A 25325-nucleotide genomic window follows, 5' to 3' on the forward strand; every position below is an offset into this window, starting at 1 on the left:
TTCCAGTATGGTTTGTAAAATCAGTTACTTGGTTTTATCATTTTGACATTGTTTAATAAAGTGGACACACTCCTGCAGGAAGCAGAATTTCCAATTAAGATCAACTCCACTTTACATTAACAGGAACAGTAACTACATGCATCTGCTCACCAGATTTTACTGCTATAAAAGTGAAGAAAGCAGGTGCCATAAAAGTAGGTACATTCAAAATTGCTGCCATCACAAGCAACCACTCTCTACTATTAAATAGCAAAACAGCTTTAACTACAGAATACTTAGCACCAAGAACAATTTATATTTGCAGGTAAGATGCATTCTTCTCTATTAAGTAAAAGAAAAAAAAATCCAACTTTTGCTCAGGTAATATTTTAATCCGTTTTTATTACGTGAAGGAGGGACTTCATATCAGGAAATACAAGCATCTATTTTAAAACTAATACAGACATGTATATGTCTATATGTAGACATATTCATATATTCATGTATATGAATTATAAATGATTCACATAAAGGAGTATGACTAGCAAGGAAAAAAAATAAATCTTATTTTCAAGTCTGATGTTAACTACCAGTGTTGACAAAGGCACTTTCTCTTTTTGTCTTCATTCATCTGTTTCCTCATCCAACAGTCTTGAAAGATTCATTCGGGTTTTCTCCAGTGCCAAAGTTTTTGCTCGTCTTTGAGGCCTTGAACTTGACACTGGGACTGGTTCTGGAATCTGATCGCAACTGCAACATAGATTATTTAAGAGGTAAAAAAGACTAAGAAAACTGAAGAGCTTTTATAGGAATAAACTTGAAACGTGGTCTTAAAGAGCAAAAATTCTTCTTAACAATTATAAACATTTTCTTTTTTGAGAATATACTGGTATTTTCCAAGTGGTATAGCAGTAGCAGTAAAGATAACCAACTGATAAGCAGTTGCAAAATAAGCAAAATTTCCCCAAAATTAGGTGGAATCAAAGCATACACACCAAATAGGCAAATGGGAGAGACTGAGCCTGGTCACAATACAGTCCACAATAAATGGATTACTTGCTTAAGAAAGATTTGAGCACAGCTGAAAATTACAATTAAAATGTTGTCTTAATGCTTATCCTGCATGATCATAAGGGATGAAATCCATTGTCTATATTCACTTTTCCGTCATTTCTAGATTCTTGTCAACTACATGTTGGACAACAAGCAGCAAAATTGTGAAGGGGAAAAAATTTAAATTTTAAAAATTGATACTTCCACAGAACAGATTAAAATAGGTTTCAAAAATTAATTGGAAGAGCAATAATGTAAATCAAAAATCTGACTTTTTTCAGCTAGAATGTATGTTGACTCAACACACAAAAAGTATGTTAAAAAAATATCACAGGCTCCTTGGCAGAATATGCCACTGTTTCAAAAGTACCAGTTCAAAGAAATATTTTTCCTTAAATATTTATCAGTGTTTTAGGAACAAAGCATATCAAAGCATACAGGTTTGGGAAAGAAAAACATTTGAATTAAACTTCCTTGCTAGCACAGACATCATGGTTTTGATGGTGGGAAGACAAGGATTTACCTTTCAAGACCACGTTTTACACTTGCACCAGTTTTTCTTCTGCTCACAGACCTCACTTCTGCCGCTTTCTGCTGTCCTAAGTATAAGCAAAAGTCCTTTTTCATATCTTGATACCAATTTATTTTCTTAACCTAGTTTTGTTTCTATCTTTCTTCAGCGTTTGATATTGCATTAAAACACAGAAATATGCAGTCACCATTGACAGAATGTGGTCACAAAAATCCAAAAACAAAAACCCCACAATTTTCTACTTTTCCCAGAAACACCTGTACGTTACTGTCAAAGAATGTGGCTGGGTTATCTGCAAACCTGTAGTCAGTCCTTTTTTCTTTGAAATCTCTGTTATTGGGACAGTCTAACAACACAAAAATTTCCACAGAAGAAACTACTTTAATGTCATAACAAATATAATTATAAAAACTACAACAGAGTATGAATGGCTTTCCCATCTATACATTCACAAAAAGTTAGTATGAAATTATTTTATAAAGAACAACTAATATTGTAGCTACTGTACCTTTGCCAGTTTTGTTTCTTGTAGATCTTATTTTTGCAGTTTCTTTAAATTCATTAACTGGAGTATTAAGAGCATCTTTATTATTTTCTGTTGAACAGAATAACACATGCATAAGTCATAAAGTAAAAGCTGATTATCTTAAATACCAGGATTTTAAATTTTGGCTGTTACATTAAAAAGCCGCAAAATTGAACCCCACTATTTCTTTAAACCACAAGCTAGCAAATAAGGCTAACAGGAAGTTTAAAGTATCACTCAGCTGTAACTCCACCCCAGCAGAGGTCAATCATACCTAAACTATTACTGACAACTGTTTAGTCCCTTCCACTGTGTTGGAAGCTGAGCAAGCAGGACAGATCATCTTGTCTGAACAGGGTACCTCCTTCTGTAGCTCAAGAGGAAAAAGGAACTGCAAGATCTCTGACAGCAAGGTCAGGCTTTGCAGGAAGATGACAGAGCTGTGGTTCATACATGCAGGGAGAAGGCACAAAAGGCCAAAGTTCAATTACAGTTGAACCTGGTCAGTGTTTTGTGAGTTAGTAAAGAAGAGCTTTTGAAAATACAGTAAAAGCCGAAGGTCCAAACAAAACAATGGATGAACACTTGCTGAAGATGGTCAGTCATCCGACTAACAGGACTAGAGAAAAAGCAGATCCATTCAGTGCTTTATTTGCTTGATTCTTTAATATTAGTGATGGACCTCAGGCTGCCAAGTCCCCTGAATTGGATGACCATGAGCATGGGAACAATGATTCTCCATTTGAGGGCAATGAAATTGTAATGGACCAGTCTGTAAGCTGTGCATGAGCCAGCAGTGGCATCCTGGCTTGTACCAGAGACTTCATGGCCAGCAGGATCAGGGCAGTGACCATTCCCCTGTATTTAGCATTGATGAGGTCACACCTCAAATCCCATGGTCAGTTTTGGCCCCCTCACTGCAAGAAAGACATTGAGGTGATGGAGTGAATCTGGAGAAGGGCAATGGAGCTGGGGAAGGGTGCGTGTGATATGGGGAGTAGCTGAGGGAGCTGAAGTTGTCTCCCAAATCCTATTACTTCTTATTTTCATAACATCTAATCAAGTCATTGAACTGTACACCTGCTATTGTACTACACCCTCCTGAATTACCTTCTTCATTGTGAGCAGTATTTTCAGACAATGTGATGTCTCTTTCCTGTGTCCTTTCAGAGAGACCTGTTTCCTCAGTTCTTCCAGAGTGGTTTCTGCCCACATTAGGATCCTTGGTCAATTTCATTTGGATCTTCTCAATAGCTTTTTGACATGGTTTATCTTCCACTTTCTGGAGAATAGACATTTAATGTTAAATGCTACTTAGATTTACAACTATTTTTTTATCTATTAAATTTGCCTACTAATAGGATTAGTTGAAATTACTGCACAAAGGATACGTGACAGAAATGACCAGTCAAGCTGAAAGGAGAAACACTTTCTCTGTCAATACTAGGCACTAAAATCCCAATTTTGTTTCATATTTTTTTTAAAGAAAACCTGAAAAAAAAAAAATTAAAGCAATTGGACGTGGAGTACAGCTACTTGTGGATGGTATGCCCATAGTGGATTCAGCATTCTTATCAACATTTCTATATACCATTGTGTTCATGTGCCACACTTTCAAATTTCAATTTTTTTCCATATTAATAGAAGTCAATCGCTTCCCACTTCATCTTAAATTAAGCATCCTTTTCATGTTGCCTAATGATCTTCCCATTTACCACAAGTTTAGGTGTAAAATTTCAGCTGCTAATAATTAATTAAAGCTGCAAAACTGCAAGACTTAATACTGAATTTTATTTTAACTTTAAAATAACTACACCATAGTTATCAAAAGAACTTACTATATTGAAATGTATCAAGTCAGGCACACTGTTTCAAGCTGGTTATACTGTCTGTGGTTAATGCAGGGATATCACCTTAGATTATTGTAAATGATTCAAAAATTAATTTTCAAGACTGGTTAGAAGAGAAATTCCAGTCATGTTGTTATAGTAAAAAAACAAAGGCCCTTCATTTTTAAGCATATCAGAATATTAGACTATTAATGATTTGAAAAGTAAGAACCATGCTATTTATGTACTACCTCTCGAATTTCATTGAGCAACACCAGAAGATTCTCTGTAGAAGAACTACTGAGTTCTAGTGAATTTAAAGCTTTTGCATAAATACGGACATCTGGTGCAGTTGGGTCCGCCAGGATTTCATTGCAAATTTTTATGGCTAAAGTATCATGCACTGTTAACTCCTGCAAAGGAAAGAAATTAGATATCAGTAATTTTGCTGGGAAATATTTACAAGAGACAGCAGTGAGAACAATCTGATTTAAACAGCTGGCTAATTTTACACAGGAAACATTTTCCTAAAATGCCATATTTTCAATACATTCACCAACTGATTTTTATAAATATCTTCTACAATATAAACAATTAGCCATGTGCAAGTTCCTACCAGCATTTTTTAATTGTAAGAGGGAGGGGAAATTTGGGGTGAGGGGGGGGAAGAAAATGGGAGGAAAAGGGGAAGGAAAGTGTCAAGCTGAAAAACTTCACTACCTGAACAGGCACTCATTTAATCCAATTCTATTGGAATCCCAGAGGCCAGAAAAGCAGCAGTAAACTAAGGGGGGTAGTTCTTAATCTGACACAAGTACTATTTTTCTACAGTTTAACACATTGTACCTGATAGTCCTGAGACTTCTTGGACTGACATTTCAGTCCACTTGGTCTGGTAAGGTCCACTAACAGTTCAGAAACATTACTGATATCTACTTCAGCCAAAGGTGATGTTGCAGGAGCATTTAACAGTGTTTGCAAAGTTGGAAGATAAGCTTCTTCAAAGCACTCCTGGTTGGATCTGTTTCAGTGAAATCAAATATTAGTAGCATAAGACAAAATTAGGTTTTACTTCCATGAAGAAAGTTCACTGACCTGGCACATGAAAGCAAAGTGGGAGCAATCAAACTTGGTAGCAACAGCCAGCAAAATCAAGATATCAAAACTGATTCATAGTACCATTTGAAATTTTAGCACATGGTATTTCAAGCAAGTTTTAAGTAATACTTCCTTCCTCTGAAGAAGTTGAACATTCATCCTTACTACTGAAAACCCAATGGATATATACAGACATGTTCTTTCTTGAAGGGCAAGAGAAAACATTTCTATAATAAAAATTTCCATAAATACATTTCTCTAATTAATTTCATAGATTAATCTTGTTTCCTGCTCATTCCTCCTTTCTGCTACCCCCTTTTCTTTGGGAGTACTTCTCATTGTGTAAGAAAGCAAGGAAACCTGGCAAAAAAAGTATGCAGTGGTTAACTGGATTTTTGGAAGAAATACTTACAAACTCTTTTGAGAAAAAAATCACAACTCCTGCCAAGGAATCCTAAAAATCATGTTTCACTTGGTTTTGCAACAAGTTGTCTAAAACTGTGGCTACACAAGACTTATCAAAACAATTTAACAGGATGTCAAAAAGTACAAGGTACAGTTGAAGTGAAGCCTTTAGTCTTGCTGATATTTATATTAACTTCCTATTTGAACCCTAATAACTACATAAGAAAACTAAGAAAGCAAGTAATTTTTAAAAAAAGCAGATTATTTGCTGCTGGATTATGGAGCCAAACCAGCTGACAAAAAACCCCTTTTGAGCACTACAGTTGGCTACAAAAGAACCAAAGCAAGAACTGTCCCTTTCAGCAGCTTTAAGGCTTTATATTGGCTCAAGCATTATTGAAATATCATTCAGATTACTCCCTGTAAATGGAAAAAAAACCTCACCTCTAACAACACACAGGCAACAAGGCAGCTTTTCCTCTTATACTGCCTGACAGTTCAATACACTATAGAAGACATTCCATGAACAGGAATTATTCACTGCTTACAGGACTTTGTCCCTATTCTAGCATCTCATACCACCCTTCTGACATGACAGATAATTTAAAATTCAGGATCAGCATTTTTTCCTCAGAGTTCAAATATTTCATTTCAAAAAGTAAGCCCCTTGATTATATCTGTGACCAGATGGAAAGATTAACAGAGCAGCAACCAGAAAACAAATGGAATTTTAAAATTCAGTGAGAGATCAGTATCAAATTTAGGTATGAGCCCCTGCCAAATCTCATTTATTACTCAAATTCTCCTTTACTAAATGGCAAATTTGCAGACAAGTTCTGAATTACACATGGTATTTAATAACTCGCTTCTAATAATACAGTATCTGTCACTGAAGAAATTACTCAACTTAAAATGGACCATTTGTGATCCAGGATGCAGATTATGTTTTGAGACAGAAAATAAATGAGACTTCATAACTAAACAGAGATTCTCAATCAATGAGCCAGATTAAGACACAGGATTTTTTTCTTCAGATTTTCTGATTTTTGTTTAACTCATACACCATGTTATTTTTTCAAGAAAAAGATCATCTATGAGGTGCCACAAGAAATTGTCATATTTGCAAATGACTTTGAAATACACAGGATTATTCAGGTGGGCAATCTCTAGAACTCATAAAGAAAGATAATGAAATTCACAGCATCAGAAGATGACATTCACAAGTAAAAGATTATCAATGTTAAAAGCTTAAATTCATTACTCATTATCAGAGGCACTGGAAACATAAGAAATCAATTTTTCTGCTACTTTCATAAGAATTAAAGTAGGGAAAAAAGCCTATTCTATAAGAAACTGGGTATTTTTCTTTGGTTTTTTTCTGACAACAGCAATACATTGCTTTGGGGTTTTCTGCCTCTTCAAGACAACTCCCTTTTTACTCCTCTTAATGTGGCAACATATAGGCCACACAAAAATGGAAATCAATTTGGTTTGAAAAATAGATAAGGTAATGTAATACACCATAATTGAAGCTTAACTATAAAAAATGCAGATAAATACTTAGTTTGTTCTAACTTGATAAAACCACTAGCAGCTACTGAAAAGTAAGCTTTCAGCAGCAGGTAAAAGGAGATGAGAACTGCTATTTAAGCTCTTATTCCCTTACATAAGCTCTCTACCTCTTTTGTCCTCCACCAAAATAAACAGGAGATCTGAAATATGCTGTGAATTTAAATTGGAGTATTCCTTGGTTCAAAAACAAAACAAACCCCAAACCACAAACCAGCAGCCTGCTGCTTTGATAACTGCTGGGCACTGATTATTTTCTTTTTAAGCATTCCTGCTAGCTACTTTTTAGCAACACTTCAAAGCCTACCTTTGTGCTCAGCAGCATAAATAAGTAAAGCACATCTTTTTAAATTAATTTTGTTCAATATCTTTGAGATCAGTTTCAATTGTAGGCTTAGGAAAGGAAAAAAAAAACCCATGCAAACCCACAGGGGTAAAGGGAATTAATAGAAAGTTTTCAGAATGGTCACAGATTGAGATTATGTACTTTCAAAAGCAATAGACATAGGAGGCTGAATTAGATATCGAAATCTAATTTGCAGTTGTGCCATTTCTAGTGGCACAAGACCAAAAAAAGGTTCCTAAAGCTGCTAGATCAATGTATATTGTCATATAACAAATTAGAAAGAGCATTACCTATTCGCATAAGCAAATAAAGGGAAGAAAACTCCCAGACAGTGTCGGAGCCGAGTATCCTCTTCAGTCACAGGATTATACCACAACAAAACAAGACGAGAAAGGAGCTTGGCACTGATCAGCCTCCCAGAGAACATCAGTTTGGCAATGCCTTCTGCAGCTTCCGTCCTAAGTTCTGAATACTGAAGAAAGAACTCATCATATACACAATACATCAACCATAATGTTTTTCAGCAATACTTTACTGTAATAGCCTATATCCTATCTTATCAATCACTTCTCTACATTCACATATTTCCACCTGCACAGAATGCAAAGCAGCTCAAGAGTAATGTTAACCTGTACCAGTGATAAACTTGTAGTCATTTTCTAGGGCAGATATTTTAATATATTAGACATTAATTTCATTCACATCACATAATATCCCCAAGCAACCTAATGGGATGATAAGCCATCTCAAAAATAATTTTAAAACAAAACTAAGGCAAATTTTATAAAATTCCATACCTCACTGTCTAAGAAACCAGAAAGAAGCTTCAGAAGGCTGTGAACTGTGGCAGTCTCCTCCTCCTCCTCCTCTATTGTTTCACTTTCATCCTCACCATTTTCAGTTCTAATGTGTCCACTTTCACTTTGAGAGTCATTGCTTCTTCTGGTTTTAAAAGGCTCAATTCCAAATAGCATTAGTTGATCGAAGATTGCCTTTAAAGCACTGAGCTTTATCTTTATGTTATCTATTTGTAAAACCTAGGTTTAATAAGGAAAAAGATATCATCTTCCTGTAGACCACCAATATTTAAATTAAGCATAGTAAGATTTTTCCTTTCAATGGATTCATTATTTTGGGAAACTTTTCAAAATACTTGAACCAATTTTCAAGCTTTAGGAAGGTGTGATACAAATTTAAACCTGAATTTATAATACCATCTGGGAAACAATTTATCAAGTCATCTATGCAATCTGCACTACATAAAATTAAATTGATTTCACTCGTGGAGTGAGCATACATATGTGAGATGTAATTTTATTTTTTAACCCATAATCAGACAGGGGACAAACAAAGTCTGTTTGCCTGTGGTAGCTCCAGAGTGTTAGGCATTACAGAAATACAGCTAAATAATAGTATAGCTTAATTAAAATCAACAGTATATAAAAAGACAACAGGGACCAAGAGAATAATAAAATTCAAAGTTACATAGGTTACTATATTTATTGTAGTTTAAATAACATGCGAGTAAAACCAAGCATCATGGCTTAGCCCAGAGATTCTCCATCTGCTTAGCCCAACACCCTGCTTCTGATAGCAGCCAACATAGAGATTGTGGGATTTAGTACCTGCAGAAAGATTACTTAACTCAAAAATTTAAATTACTAATGTAACTGAAATCCTCTCCAAACAAACTTTTTTTTTTTATGTGACATACTCAAAGGCAAATTAAAAACAATAGTAAATGTTACTTTTTTAGGAACCCAAAGTTCTTCTACTATGACTGACAACTCTAATATCTTGTCTGAGCCAAGCACATCAGCTCAGCTCCTGCTGTCATTTCTCCAATGTCTGCCTGAACACGCTCTTAGAAAAGCACAATGGTCACCCACATTTCCCTCAAAGCCAGGGTCAAAATTCAGGGTTAACAAGTGTCATATTTGATATAATTAGCTTGGTATCAGAACATTCACCACAAGGATGGGAACTGTGGATATTACAGCATCTAACAAGCTCCATATCCATAGATGTTTGGCCATGCTATTGTTTGTTAGTTTGAATGTTGCTTTATGCTCTAGTCTACAACTCTTCCTTGATCCTTAATATAAATACATTAATTATTCTGAATTTAAATTAAACACCTAATATCACAGGTAAGTATGCAACAGAAATGTGAAAACCAGACACATTTTGTTTGGTTTCACAAGGAAGGCCTAGAGAATCCTACAGCTTCTCTTTTCTGTATTGAGTAACAAATACATGACAGATTTCACCCAGATTTGAAGAGAAAGTTAGACCTTAAAGATGAGGAATTACTAGAAAATTTTAAGACAACAGGTGACCTTACAAAGGGAAAACATGTTACTACTGAGATAAACTGAATCTTACTAGACATCAAAAAATCTACAGGAAACCACACTCTCCAGATCTTCAGAAAATCAGGAATTACTGGTTCTCAAAGAACATTACTATGTAGGTTAGCTTGTTATAGATACAACATTAGATTTATTTATTAAGTCACAAAGACCATAATTTCATTTCTCATCAGATATTTTACCTGTAACAGCAATGGAAGCTGTTGTTGGGCAAATTCTTTGTTCTGAAGGGTACAGCAACCCAAACACAGAACTGCCATATTTCTCACAGCTGGATGGACATTAGTTACACCTGGAAGTATCTAAAAACAATAATATTCAACTTAATAGAAAAAATACATAAATTGAAAATAAAACTCTGACTACTAAAACATGCTTACTCTGAAACTAAAAATAATTTATTTTGATACAGGATTGAAAAATGGCAATTACCAAATACTCTGTTTATGTAGGTATAAACAGAAGCAGATTGAATGTGTTGTTTGAAATCGGCAACAAAATAATGGCAAAAGTCACTTGAGTGTTTTGTTTTTGTTTGTTTTTAATAAATACTTGTTTTCAAACTAAATGGAGCTGATCACTCTGGGAAATTAACAATCCAACACACAACAACAAGCCTACAGACTTCTTCATAAAAGACATTAACATTCTTACAGAAAAACAATATCCAGTTCCAACTTACCAAATAGAGATGCCATTTTGATGTACTTGAAATAGTTTTGAGGAGACAATTGTAAAAATCCACACAAAAGAAAAAACAGACTAGATAGAGTATGAACAATGCAATGGCATCATTCAATATTTTAGCATTTACTAAGGAGTTCAAGTTACTTGTATTCTTACATACCAGAAATTGAATTATTTCATTAATGGTTGGACTGATGCCTTTAGAAAGTGACATGATCTTCAGAACCTCATAGCACATGATCAGACACTTCAACAGTGTTTCAGGATCATTCTTCAAGTTGGTCAGGGAAGAGAGAAAAAAATTATCAATATAAACAGTGGCTATGATAGGCAGAATAGGGCCATTAATCATAATTTTTCCCTACCCAAATAACCATTTCTTGTCCACTACACATTTGTTGTACAAGTCTATAAGCTATGATCAAAATAAATTCCTTTCTATGTTTTCAGTTAGAGTAAGAATAGTAAGAACAAGACCCTTTTAGAATTCTTTAGTTGTTCAAAGACAAAAGAACAGTTCAACTGCAATTTGTTTTTTCTAGAGAATACTATCAGCTTCTATACAATTTATCTTTTGCTAGAGCATATTATCAGCTTCGATACTTGCAGAAGAATACGAATACCATAAAAGTTTGGTTTCAATTTTGAAAATGTATTTGAAACAAGGCGAAGCTACAGTTTCTTTTAAAACTAAGAATGAATTTTAAAACATAACCAGCATTTAGGAATAGAGGAAGGGAAGAGACCTTCTCCACACGCATTTCTTTAATTTCAGTTTGCTCTGCTGCTTTCATCAGATCATTTTTTGTGTGTTCCAACTCAGTTATTTTCTCTTTTAATACTGATGCTCTATTAAAATCCTGAAGAGTAATGCATTCTTCCAAAGCTTGTTTTGCTTCAAAAAGTTTCACTTTTATTTCAGCCAGCTGAAATACAAAGTAAAAAGAAAATCAGTATAATAACATCTGTGGTATTAGGCAGTGATACACTATGGACACTAAGCCAATATTAACCTACCATATAAAACTCTAGATGGTTAAGCTTAAAAAAATATTTTTATTAACTTAAATCTGCTCACCTTAAGCTCCCGCTTTCTTATTTCAGTGGCATCAACAGGTTGGTCAACTGCAACAATTGGTTCACGAACTTCTGATATAATTTCTGCAACCTATTGTTATAAACAGTGTATTAGTGTCATTAATTGCAGTTCAGATATATACTAAGCATTTAACTTTTCCAAATTTAAAATATTATCCTTCTGAAGAAGTAATGCACATCTGTGCAGTTTCTCTTAGCATCCCGTTCCCTATAAATAACCCTCAATTTGACAACACATAATGTGACCATGAGCACATTTCAATCCCATTTTCTCCCATTCAGCTGGGTAAGCAAGGAACAGGACCTTAAGTACCTATCTGAGCTAACAGGAGGGAAGAGAAACATGAAACCTGGAAATCTACATCATCCTCACTTTCAATGTTTTTGTCAAAACACTGCATCTAATACGATGAAGTATTCTGGAACAGGCTACTGAAGTGTAACACTTTCCTAGTTTGGGGACTGCATTTACAACACCAGTCACATCTCGAAACATAAAGGTCTCTAGAAAACCACAAAATCCAGCTAGAATGCATGCTAGAAACCAAAACAAACCATATGCAAAATCCAGCTAGAATGCATGCTAGAAACCAAAACAAACACCTCCCCCCACCCCCAAAAAAAAACACTCAAGGGGAAAGGAGACAATATTTAAATACTGCTATTTCTTTTACAATGCTTCATAAAGACTGTTTGATTTATGAGGAAGACAGAGATCAGAAAACAAGCTTTTACAATTACTTACAATTTGAATCCTTCTGTCCTCATCCTTAACAATACTGAGCAATCTTTCAACAAGCAGAGGTGTAAGTGCTGCTGAAGTTGAAGGTAAAATGAGAATCTTTTGTAAAATAACTAGCAGATGCTTTCTGGATTAGAGAGAAAAAAAAAAACAACAATGTTTGCTTATTCAAGAAAATGGAAAACAGGAGAGTTACTATCATACCAACTTGGTGATAGTGTGAAGACTTTAAAATGCAATATGAGAGAAACTTATCTCCACAGCTACATTAACTGTCAAATGTATCTTCTTGCCTAGCAATGTTTGTCTTTGACAATTTTATCTGCTTTCTCTTGATTAGGAAATGCTGAATTTTTAAATCAGATGTCCCTACTGTCCAAAGTAAAGTCATACCAACAGAAACAGTCAGTATCAATACTGCAGAATGCTTTCATGGAAATTATCTGACTGAAAACTAAAATCCAAAATAGTTCAACTTAAACTATCCTGCCAGTCTGGCACATATTTACATATTCCACTGAGAGCTTGATATTACTGCTGTCTTTATACTATCATAATTGCAAGTTTTCACAAAATGCCTGAGATGGTATGAATTTCCAAATTCATTCGCTCTTTTTACTTCACACAAAAAGACTGTTCAAATTTTAAGAATGACTCAGTTAACACATTCCAATTTAGCCTGGCACCTAAGATATTTGTAGCCTTTTAGGTCTTAGAAGACTATAGCTTAAAAACACAAGAAACAAACAGTCTACTTGCTACAAGTTTGGATTGTGAAGCAATCCATTTTTCTCCCTTAATTTTTTACATACTATGCTCCAAATAAGAAGTTTTGTAACTTCATAATCTCAATAATACTTTATGAAAACAACTGAATTTTTTTCCCCTAACAATGTTAAATCTGCATTAGAACTTACTTTCCCATAAAAGTAAGCAGACAATATTTGGAACAATTTCAGGACCAATTCCATTAAGGAGACTGCATTCTATTCCAGCTAATGTTAGAACTGTATTTTGTCTGTTTGATCAGGCTCTTTTCCAAGCAGAGGTTCTAAGCCTGTCCTCAGGCATGAATGTCTTAAGCTTAGTAACACAAATTTGATATTTAAGTTTACCTTCCTCCCTCTTCCATGGTATCCATGCAGCCTATGATTAGAATCAGTTGCTGGCCTATAAATTCTTTTGTCATCAGGTTTTCAAAACAATTAAAGTCTTCTTTTTGTTCTTCACTAAGAATTGGCATATTTTGAAGATAACTGAATGCAAACAGAACAGATATAATTACATTCAGATTTGCTGTTGGACAGTAATAAATAACTAAACAAATATACGCCAAACAAATCCAAATATCCATTCCTGCCCCACCTGCAATAAAAAATCCCACCACTTTCTTGTCCTGTATAAACAAGTGGTTACATTAGGTACAAACCTTAAAAAAATAAATGACTGTGTTCTTTTCATAGCTAATTTTTCAGGAAGTTATTTCTATCAAATAATGTACAGTTTCAAAATAATGCACTTCATTTAAAAAAATCCCTTTTGTGAATGTAATGCAATAAGTAAAATGTTAAATAATGCTACATGTGATTTCAGTTCTGTAAAACTGCATAAAGGTAACATCCTAGGAATAAATGTATAGAGGTACCATTTTTCTTACTATTTTCTGCATATTTAGGTACAATGTATTTTTTACAAGTTCAGAATTGTTATATTGCCTAGAAGACAAAGTACAAGAAAATCATGAAAGTGTAGAGTGACTTCTTAAACTGATTAAGTGGTATGACATCACAGAATAATCATCTGTTATCAGATACATTCAGCCATATAGCATGGAAAGTGTATCAGCTTGTTCCATTTCTTTATTTTTCTAGACTCAGTTGCTCTTTTTATCAATCAGTGAAAGTTATGCATGTTCAAAAAATCTGAAGTGAAACATCAAGTACAAAATTCAGTATCACAAAATATAACTCAAATTTTGACATAAACTGTGAAAAATATGCTTTTTTCTACCCCAGCTTTGTAGATACTTTTCAGTAACAGCTCATTCTCTTCAGCAAATTTTTACAATTTCTTCAAATTTAGGGCAAAAAAAACTTTGCATGCAACTAGTATTTAAGAACATCTGAAATTAAAATTGTTTCCAATCAATAATAGCATTGCCTGCACCAGGCAACAGGGAATATTGAAATGCAGCTCGCATTCCTGCATTTTTCTGAAGTACCAATGACTTGCATGCTCTTGCTCCTCCTAACCAACACCCTCACAGTGCACTGCACAACTGTGCACCAGAGGATTGGGAACTGTAAATATTACCTGAAACAACAGCTCAACAATGAAGAGTTTAACAACTGAGACCATAAACAATTACTAGCAAACCTGATTAATTTTGACCTCACCCTGAAGTGCAATGTAACTGAAGGCACTTTGAGTAAGATTGGATGGAAAGAGAACAAATGTTCTCTTGATGAACAGATTTTTTAGAAAAGAAATGTTTCATGGACTGTTAAATGAATAATGAATGAATAAATTTATACCCACTGGACCAGACACACATTTCAAAACTAAGGAAGCACAGATGCTTCATTTATGAAACACATTCCACACTGAAAAGTAGTAATGACTTCTGTAATTACTACCAGTATACTACATCCAGTACAGTGAGAAAAGAATATGCATATTTTTAATTGGAAACATCCATCGATACAAGGCATTTTTCAGCAGATCTGATTTATTATAATTTCAGGAAGATTCACTGTGTTTTACAGATACAACACCTCAGTTAAGATTGCCCAGCATTATCCATGCTCTGAAGCAAATTCTGTTCAAAATTTATGTTAAGACTACAGAATTCCATACAGACAAAAAAAAAAAAAACACAAACAAAAAAACAAAAAAACAAAACACCCAACCAAAACACACAAACAAACACCCCACTAAAAAAAAAAATTACCATACATTGCCTTAACAAAACATTAATTTCCACCCTCCCATGCCCTCCAGTTAAATAACTGTTCTGTAACTGTCTCATTTTGTAGCTCTGTCACTGCCTTCAAACGTAAGTTTTTAGGAAGTACTCCTGCCTGAGCAGACAAAAGAGAAGGGAAGTTTCAATTCAAAAATGCTTCTCTTAGGGACAGAAGCAAAATTTTACTTTATTTTCACAAATGACAACAATGAAAGAAGTGTTGGTTGAAAAGCTAAAATCACTGTTCAAGCACAATTTTGGGTTTGGAGGATACCTGAACACTTGAATAAAAGAAATATTCTCTAATTTAAAAAAAAAATTCTACTTTAGTGGTAAGACATTTTTAAATGCAATGTACCTCAATAAATAATCTGCATATATAGCTGGTTCTGGCAACACTTGTTCTAGTATAACTTCACCTTCTTCACCTTTTGATTTTAGATATTCACAAAGACATCTCCAATATAACACATTCTCAGGTGTTAAATCCTCCAGTGGAATCAGCTTTCTAAACAAAAATAAACAAAACAATATAAAGAGATAAATAAAAGAGTCTAAAACAATAAATACACAAAAGTATTAGAAAATAAGAAATAACTATTTCCTAAAATGCAAATAAAACCCTGTCAAAGGTATTCCCCACAGAAATAGTTATAGGTTGAGAAAAATAACTTTGTCTCTCTTGAGGACACAGAGCTCCACAAGCCGTTCTCTACACTGGCCTTCTCAGTATTTTAACTCAAGGCTGTTCTCATCAGTTTGCAGAAACCTTCTGTCTAACCCTTTAGTCCTAGAGCAACATTGTTATTACTGCACAAGTCTGGAAATTGAACGCCATTAATCCACAGAAATGAAAAACTGCATTAAAATGTTTTTCAGCTTCTCTGAATTGTTTCTTCTATTCTTAATACAAGATCTTGACACAAAAAATGGAGTAGCAATCATAACACAAAATAGCAAGCATAATGCAACATCTCATACAAGTTCTCAGCAACTCTGTAAGCTCATGATCTGACATAGATCATCCATCATGAGACCCCCCACTCCTTTTTAGATTCATAGTATTTTTCATGCCAAGCATGGCTATTCATCTTTGCTTTCAGAAGCAGAACATTAAGTTGTGCATTAATTCTACCTCAAAACAGAAAAGATAGTATCACTGTGGTGGTACTTTTTACTCCCTTGAATCCCACCCATTTTAGTTGTAAACTATGAAAAATTTTGATTTTGCTTTAGATTTACCACATACAAAACAAACAAAAAGCCCAGCCAAAAACACCCAAGGCAACATGTAGATGAAAACTAATCATTTAACAGCCTCTCATTAATCTGACAGGTCTTTATTTAAATGTAAATTTAACAAACAAATCAGAGACTTCAAAAATCTAGCCATTTATCATTCTGATACTCCATTATTCAAGTTGTACTCAGAAACTTCATACAAAAACAACCCCAGTGTTTTCCATAAATTAAATTAATGTAAGCTTCATTACAAACTGAGTAATTTGGCTTACTTTTCAAAATGTCATTAGCCTAACAGATCTGCTACTTAAAAAATTCTCAGATATCCCAGTTTTTCAGAATGGAAACTTCATTTTGCTCAGGACCAAAGTCAGACCAATCAGAATGGAATTATTTTGAACATCAGATGACGAAATTAAATCACAAATTGTCACTGATTAAAAAGCAATAGCAAAATCTTACTCTGTATTATGGGAGGAAATGCACAGTATCATATGAAGTGCCTTGCATTCTGGTTAGTAGCATGACAGATGTTTTGAAATCAGTAGATGCTACATGCACTGCACTCCAAAGCTATAGACATGGGCCTGTCTGGCTTTAAAAAGCATCAATGTAATGAAATAACTTTCTTATAGCCTCTGGAAATGTGCCAGTTAGACGTTAAAAGGAATTTAGTTTTATATTCTCATACAAAATGCTCATCTCTTGGAAATAAAGAATGCTCTGCATACCTGCTGTCAAGGTTTTTACAGTTCTGAACAATGTCATGAAGTGGAGATAATGAAAACATAGCATTTAGAACTGGGATGGCCACTTCTGGGCAGTTTTCTACATCCAGTCTATGAAGCAATTCTAAAACATCCCCTTCAGTGAACTGTAACCAGGCTGGAAGCAGCTTCTTCTTCATTACCTCCTTAACAGCATCTAATAATACAGGAATTTAAATAGTTTAAAACAAAGTTTAAAAAATATCAAATTTTAAACATACTTTCACAAAACACTTTTCTATAGAAGTCTTTTTGCAAAAAAAGTTATTATACAGTTAAACTTAACATTACCTTGAATAAAGAAAAACCCAGCTGAGCAAGAACTACCTAGGGCACACCCTTTTTCTGAGGCAATGTTTTCCCCTCACAGAGAATTTATAAAAAAAAAAAAGCCTCTATCCAAAAAACATTTATATCTAAACACAGCACCTCAACCCAGAAAACCAACAAACCACAAACTCCTGCAGAACAAAGAAATATTAAAAATCAGAATCACAGAATAAGTAAGACTGGGAGGGGGTGGGTCATCTGGTCCAACTTCTGGGTAAGCACTGTTATACACTTGCTCTGTTTGAGGAATCAGCTACTTTTGGAGGCAGGAATTGAATTGACACACAGAATTCTAATGCTATTTCAATTATGTGAATAGATTATGAAGTTTACATATAATACTTTAACTCCCTACTCATCACTACGACAAGAAACAGATCCTGGATCAATAGAGTACTATTTAATCAATGAAAAAAGTATCTATGGGAGCATCCAGAATGTATACCTCATTAATGCATTCACCCAGACTTAAGCAGGGAAGTTGAAAGGCTAGGAGTCCCGTGAAGGTAAAAACATAGTAACTAGGGAGCAAAACCATTATGCTCTTAGGCTTTTTCAGAAAACAGTATCCAGTATAAGAGAAACAAAGTGCACACATACTGACAACATTCATCTTTCTCTTATAGGTAACTCATGATAGTAAATGTGGCACTTAAATATAGTTAAGAGTTCAAAAAGAATTGCAAAGAAGCCTTGAAAAAGCTAAATTACAGTCCTAAGAATAAGAAACCACTCCAAGAAGTTGAAAAGTATAAACTAGTAGAATACAGTAGAATGGGAGCTGAACTCACCCTGAAAAGTAGAACTAAGCAGAATGTGGATTATGTATTCTAGACCTTATCTAATTATAAGCCCTTGTTCTGAAGCCAATATGGAAAAACATCCAAAATTTTAATGTAGATACCTTGAATGAGCAGGTTTCTCACTTGCTAGCTCAGGAGTAACTCAGATAAGCAAATTCAATAAAGATATACATATTCAGGGTTACAGGATTTGCAATATTTGCAATATAGAATAGCCAGTTTGGAATACAAGCCCATTTTATCTGGCAAAGAACATATCAGTCAAACTGGTAGATGTTTTTCCCTGTGATTCTAGGTGTCAAGAAAAGGAAGTCTTCAACACTTGGGATGTAAAATCATCCTAAGGAAGAGACAGACACTAAGAAAGTATCTGTCCTGGATCATAAAAGAGGGCATTTCTTTATGTTGAACACATCAATGTCATTAAAGACAGGCCACATAGAAAGGCTGTACTTTCTCTTCAAGGGAATATAACAAATACTTGTTCCTGGCAAGTGAAGGATGACATGAAAAATTAGGGAAAGTAGTTTCCTCCTCAGTTTGGAAAGAGACTAAGAGAGATGCATTCACCTTAAGAAGTCTATCTCATGACCAAGCATTACTGGGGGAGTGGTGGCAGCCAACAGACAAGCAGCAACTAGTTAGATAAAACAGCAAACTAGTGTATCAATAAGAAACAGTAATTCAGAAGATGGGTTTTTCAGTGCTGGACTTCAGAAACAGAACATGGCAAACTTCTGTAGGCTACTACAGACCTACTCAGGATTGGGGGGGGGGGGGGGGGGGGGGGGTGGGCAAAGCTACTAAAACTTCTTACACAGAAGGAGGTGGTCTTTTTAAGTGTAGTTCTACAGAGCATTAAAAAGGACTCAGTTGATTGTCTCTTGCTTTCCTGTCAAGAACAGAATATGACCCCCAGCTAGCCAAAAAGAATAGTAGATCAATAAAAACAGACGTATGCATGACACACCTTAAAGAGCTCTAGTTCCCAATGAACGCAGTACTTGAGTCCTGTTTTCTAAGTGATATCCACATAGATCATAATTCTCACAATTCCCAAGTAGCGCATCACTCAGCAAGGGAAATTCTCAGAGTAAAATTCAACTTAGTGAAGACTTTCCAAACAAAGTAGGGGGATTACACATCATCACTCAGTAAATCTGGTAGCTTCTACTGTGAAATTCATGCACATACTCATGCTGCTGTTGGGGGAAACAAAAACCCAAAACAGTGTTCTGCACCAAAATTGTCTCGCTCAGATGCGGGTGATGTTTTGATCTCTTGGCAACCACCACACACAATTAAGGGTACATTCTGAATGGCTCTTTCTATAGAGTGATAAAGTACAAAAGACATTAAAAAGAATAAAGCTGCCACATGATGAAATGCATAAGGATCAAAGATCCATTAAAAGAAAATTCAAGCTAAACAAAAAAATAACCAGCTGAGAAGATTCCTCTCCGAAAGCACGTAGGAAATATCTTCAAACTGATATTAATGTTCACATTTAAATCCTTTAATACATTTATTAGTTACAAAAATAATTGTAATGAAACATTTCTAAATGCACCTCTGTTTAATTACATTTTTATTTTTTTAATTTTAATAGCATTTGGTCCTATTTTAAAGCTCATTGACTTTCAGGTTTTTTGAAAGTGCCATTCTTTTCTGGTTTGTTCACTATATAAGTCTGGAAAAACAAAGCAGCAAGCAGATTTCATGTGTCTAAATGCTTTCTGGTACCTCATTACTCTCTCCAAGCTCATTATTGCCATCACAGCTTCTGCATACATGATCCCAACACATTAGAAAGTATTCTCTCCTAAACATCAGTATTAAGATGTTAAGAAACCTATGATCTCTTACCAGATCTGTCATTAAGTCCTTGTTGCAACAATTTAACTCTCTGTGCTATTGTCAGAGCTCTCATGTGAACTTTTTCTGCCAAAACCTTAAAAGTAATGAAGACATTAAAATAAACATCCACATATGATAACAAATGAACTCATGACCTATGGTTTTACACTTTGAGTTTTAATTGTCCACAGAAATCCTAGCTCAACAGAAATCTGTAATACCTATACCAACACCACTGCATCGATACATTAACAAGCATATCCTCATGCATGAAAGAAAATGAAAAGTAAACAATAAATTTAACACATAGCTTAGAGGCTCATCAGCTCTGCTTGAATGCAACACCTGGACATGAAAACTATCCTCTCTCCTTAAAGTGCCCACAATTATAAATACCTGCAATAATTACTGAAGTTAGTACTTTCCTTAAAAAGCCTACTAACACAGAGATTCAGTTAAAAAAAACAATCTAAGCTAAGATAAAAAAAACCAGAAGATGGTTCAGTGTGTAAAAAATTTTGTTAGAACATTTTGTTTCAAGAAAAAAGAAACAGACATGTTAGCATACTTTCTTACCTCCGCATGTAAACATAAGTAACAGATGATACTTCTCAAAATTGCAATACCAAAACTATGCAATTTTTCACTATTCCTGTAGTTCTGACATCCAGTATGTAATAACAGGGAAGTAAATTTGCTTCAATAACATCACAAAATGCATAGATAAAAAATAAGTAATTTCTATCAAGTAAGTTCTAAGGTCAAGTTCAGCAGTTTTAACTAGAAAACTTGTATTAAATCACTGCCCCTCAATATTTTGGTAAATGAAAATAAATTATTTAACTGTTCTTAGTCTTAAGTGAAATATAATAAAAGATTTAAAGCCTTTTTTCTAAGTCAGCCTTTGAAATTAATGGCAAGTGATCCAATTTACCTCATATGCCAGCTTTCTGACAGCCTCTTTTACATCCATAGTGCGGCCTACAATTATTGGCAAAGTCCTTTCTGATGGAGCGATACATGACAGCACAGCACGTCTCACATCCAAGTTTGAATCATTTTCAAGCAACGTGCAGTAAACTGAAAATAAAATAGCCATAATCATGCTTTCATACAAGTTTGAAACACAGATAAACAGAAAATACTTAAAAAAAAATTCAGCAGCTGTTACCAAAACCCCTCTCCTGCCCCTGCAGAGCTGATAATTTAGGAAACAGTTCAGGGTAACAACCCCAAGATTTTATGGTAACTACATGCTATGATGTCAAAAGAAATAATGCTCACAATCTAAGATCTTTAGTTAATAACTCAAAAAATTGCTACTCTAGATCCCACCCATAAATAACAACTTTGTCATTTACTAGCAGAAAAAAAAAACATTTCTAAATATTGGCTCTTTAAGATTTCTATTCACTAGTTGTAACTCTTCATTATCTTTGAAGCAGATCCTCAAATTTTCCTTTAAATGGAAAATTGCAATCTCCATTAAGCCCACCAAAACTCTTACAGTAAATCCCTCACATCCCTCACACTTTTTTATTATATTCTTAAACCTTATTCAAAATTCAAAGTAACTATAAAATTCGTTTAATCAGAGTATACATTAATTCATCTTGCTCTGTGAGACAATGATTTACTATGAAATTTATGTGCTCCTAAATAAGTAACCTACAAACAACACTTAGAAAATAAAATTTCAAAGAAGCTACCTTATCAACAGAAAACCCCAACTAAGTAATTTTTCACAAAAGGCAATATCTAAAGATTAATCAGGGCACAATTTGCATAACAGCTGTGCTGGTACAAACCTACACTTTGTCTACCTTGAGGTAAAGGAAGTAGAAGCTTAGTCAAGAATCATACAATATAGAAAGAAATCCACAAACATCATCAAGATACATGCATTGCAGCGATGCTGATCTCTTCTAGAAAAGTGATCATAATTTGAGAGAACAATAGTTTTTCCTCTATCATCTCTACTCTTCTAAGAGTTTTGTACTAATTCAATTAATAGTACTAAAGGGTGCTTAGAGGGCAAGAACTGAAAAAATATGCATTATATTCCATTCTAGTTTATGACACATTTTCACAAGCCTATTTCTACATTCAGCTCACAGAGCAGCCTGAGCCCAATATGATTGCCTAGCAGATCTCTCCTAACAGTTCTGCTTTTTGCCCTTGAATACACATAACAATTGTATCTTCCATCTCCTCTAGCAAAGAGTTTCACAGTTTACGAATTATTACAAGAACACTCTCTAACATCCATTTACTCAATGCTAAAAAAATAGTCCAAGCTTCAAAATGCTATAAAGTAATGTAAATTAAGAAGTGTTCTTAGACAAAAGAGAAAGACCAATACTACTTAATATTACTTACTATTAACAACAGGGCAGTTTTCATCCTTAGGATCTTGAAGTCTTGACAGGGCCAAGACAGCTTGGATTCTCACACTTGGAAATTTATCTTGAAGTCTAACCAGCATAGCTTGATTAATTTTATCAAATAAGTCATCATCAATCTCAGCATTCTCTGGCATATTTCCCAAAATCTTATTCACAAGCTGACAGGTTCGAAACCTAACTGCATGGCTGTTCGCATCGTGAGACTTAAGGAAAGAATAAAAGGTATTCTTATAATCACACTTTTCTCATTTCCAACATAAGGCTATCAATTTGCACATCTAAGTGGCTAATATTCTACAGAATAAATGAAATATGCACTTCTATGTTTCAAAAGTTTTTTCCAATTTTATTTTATTTTTAAGATTAAAAAGGTCACAGAACTGAAAAGCAATTACAGCCCACTGCCCGGATCAGTGACTCTAGAAAATTGGCAGTGCCTTTACAAAGCAAGCAGCATGCTGACCACTGCATGCAGCCTGCAGTGCATTAGACAATGTATTGCTCTGCCTCCATGAAACATTAGAAGAAAAAAAAGACATTAACAATTATGATTTGTTATCTTAGGCCTGATCCATAATCTTTCCATGGCAAATAAATAGTTTAGGAAAACATAATTCTCTTTGTGTGTTCGTGCTATTGGAACTGTTTATCTTTCTATGTAACACTTGCAGTAAACAGAAAAGAATAATACATATGCCAGCCACAGTTGTATAGAAGATCTTTTAATATTTTGCTATCAAAGGAAGAGTATAAATTAATTTCCACCACACTTCCACAATTTCATGCTTATAAAGCAAAGCCTACATATCTGACAGCCATACAGGAGAACATTCACTTTTTCTTAAAGGCCCAAAATTTTGAAATCCAGTTGCTGGATTATTGTGTGGAATGTGGTGAATCTTTTTGTGTTGGGGGAATGGGGATGGTGCTACTTGTCAAGCACTAGCTCTGCTTTAACTTTTTAAATTCTAATTTGTAAGTATTGTCAAGTACCAGCAACTTTTCCTCACTAAAAAAAGTTTCCATTTTTATGTTAGACATGTAAGAATAAATGTTAACTGTACCTCAAGCAGAAATTTAAACACATAATTCAGAAGTAAATTATCTTCTCCCTCCTCGCTACCATCTTCTTTCTCCATCTGATAGAATGAAGTAACAAATCTAGACGCAAAATTGATCACTTGTTCCACTGCTGGTTCCCGCCTGTAGATTATCATAGCGTACTTGAGGAAGTGAATGAATTTTTCATTAAAGCCTTCTTTATCATCCAACTGGGGGAAAAAAAACCCAAAAACAAATCACAACGAAAGACAACTATCCGGTTCATCTTTCAAAGCTGTACCACCGAAAAATAAAGTGGGATCACAATTGACAGCTTCCTATTGAATTTAAATTTTTAAAGGGCTAGAGTCAGCAGTCGGGGCACACCCGCTGTCGTGCCCTCCTAAGTATTTGTTCTAACTTCACAGCAGCCACATTACGACAGCGAAGTTCCATCCGGCTGACAGATTTCAGGACAATAATCAACACCCCATCCATTACATGCTGCATCACACGTCTCGGGTATCCAAACACCTTCCCGGGCCATCACCAACACCTGCGGACAGCTCTCAGCGCCGCGTTCGCAGGAGACAACTGCGGAATAGTTCAGCGGCCTGGTTTTGCGGCATTAGGCGGGTTTTTTTGTGGAGGGCTGGGGATTCTTTTTGTTTGTTTCTTTTTAAGTGACGGGCTCGCCTTAGGCACACCGGTGTTCGTTTTAGGGGAACACTACGGAGGTGACCCCTGCCCCCCGGGGGACCCGCGGAGCAGCCGCTGGGACCCTCAGCTCCCCACCGCGCCGGGTCGTCCGAGGGCAGCCGTACCTGAGCATAAGTGCTCTTCAGACCCACCACGAGCTTCGCGTGGTTCTGGTGAGGCTTCTGGGCAAGCTGAAAGGCTTCCCGGACCTGCAACAGCTTCTTCTTGGCTCCCATAGCTGAGGAGCGACCGCGGGACCGGGACCGATCCCTCACAGCCCGCGCGCGCCAGCAACGGCCACGGCGTCCGCGCGCCCAGCTTCAAACGGGGCGCGGGAACCGCCCCCGATATCGCGAGAAAGCCGGGCGGGCGGGCGCGCTCTCGTGCCCGCGCGCTGGAGGCGGGGAGGGGACGGGCCGGGCGGCCGATGGCGGGCGGCCAATGGCGGCCTTTGGCCGGGAACGCGCGCTGGGCGTCGCCATTTTAACACATTCGCAGAATGGATCCGGTTGGAGAAGGGCTGTGGAATCTTCGAATCCAAGCTGTGATCGAACGCCGACATGCCAACTAGAGTATGGCACTGGGTGCTACGTCCAGTCATTTCTTGAACACTTCCAGAGATGGTGACTTTACCATCTCTCTGGACGGTCCACTCACCCCTTCTGCGAAGACTCACCCTGTCGAATCACCCTTTCTGTAAAGAAATTCTTCCTAATGTCCAACCTTAACGTGGAGCATTTTAAGACTATATTCCCTGGTCCTATACCTGGTTGCCTGTGAGCATATGACGACCCTCATCTGGCCTCCTTTCAGGTAGTTGAGTGATAAGGTCCCCCTGAATCTCCTCCAGGCTTTTACAACCCCAACTCTCTCAGCAGCCCCTCATGGGATCTGTGCTCCAAGCCCTTCAGGGCGGGCTGGGAGGGAGAGGGATGGGCAGGGGCCGTGCGAGGCTGCGGTTGCCCGGCGGCTGTTCCGAC

The 25325-nt window shown here is 35.8% G+C and overlaps 1 protein-coding gene across 1 annotated transcript; it reads right to left on the reverse strand.

Annotated features, from left to right (window-relative positions):
• Positions 1-530: 530 nt before the first annotated feature.
• Positions 531-24581, reverse strand: NCAPG (non-SMC condensin I complex subunit G). Its single transcript, XM_058838212.1, has 21 exons — positions 24471-24581; positions 23670-23876; positions 22580-22808; positions 21135-21280; positions 20210-20294; positions 17175-17367; positions 15560-15709; positions 13352-13492; positions 12240-12363; positions 11475-11564; positions 11143-11322; positions 10557-10667; positions 9892-10011; positions 8135-8374; positions 7628-7809; positions 4766-4940; positions 4171-4332; positions 3201-3372; positions 2073-2159; positions 1556-1631; positions 531-729 (listed from the first exon to the last, which is right to left on the reverse strand). The coding sequence occupies exons 1-21, from the start codon at positions 24579-24581 to the stop codon at positions 603-605; spliced, it is 3108 nt and encodes a 1035-aa protein (XP_058694195.1). The 3' UTR covers positions 531-602.
• Positions 24582-25325: the final 744 nt, after the last annotated feature.

This window comes from Poecile atricapillus, chromosome 4 (genome assembly GCF_030490865.1).
Source record: "Poecile atricapillus isolate bPoeAtr1 chromosome 4, bPoeAtr1.hap1, whole genome shotgun sequence".
Classification (NCBI taxonomy): Eukaryota; Metazoa; Chordata; class Aves; order Passeriformes; family Paridae; genus Poecile; species Poecile atricapillus.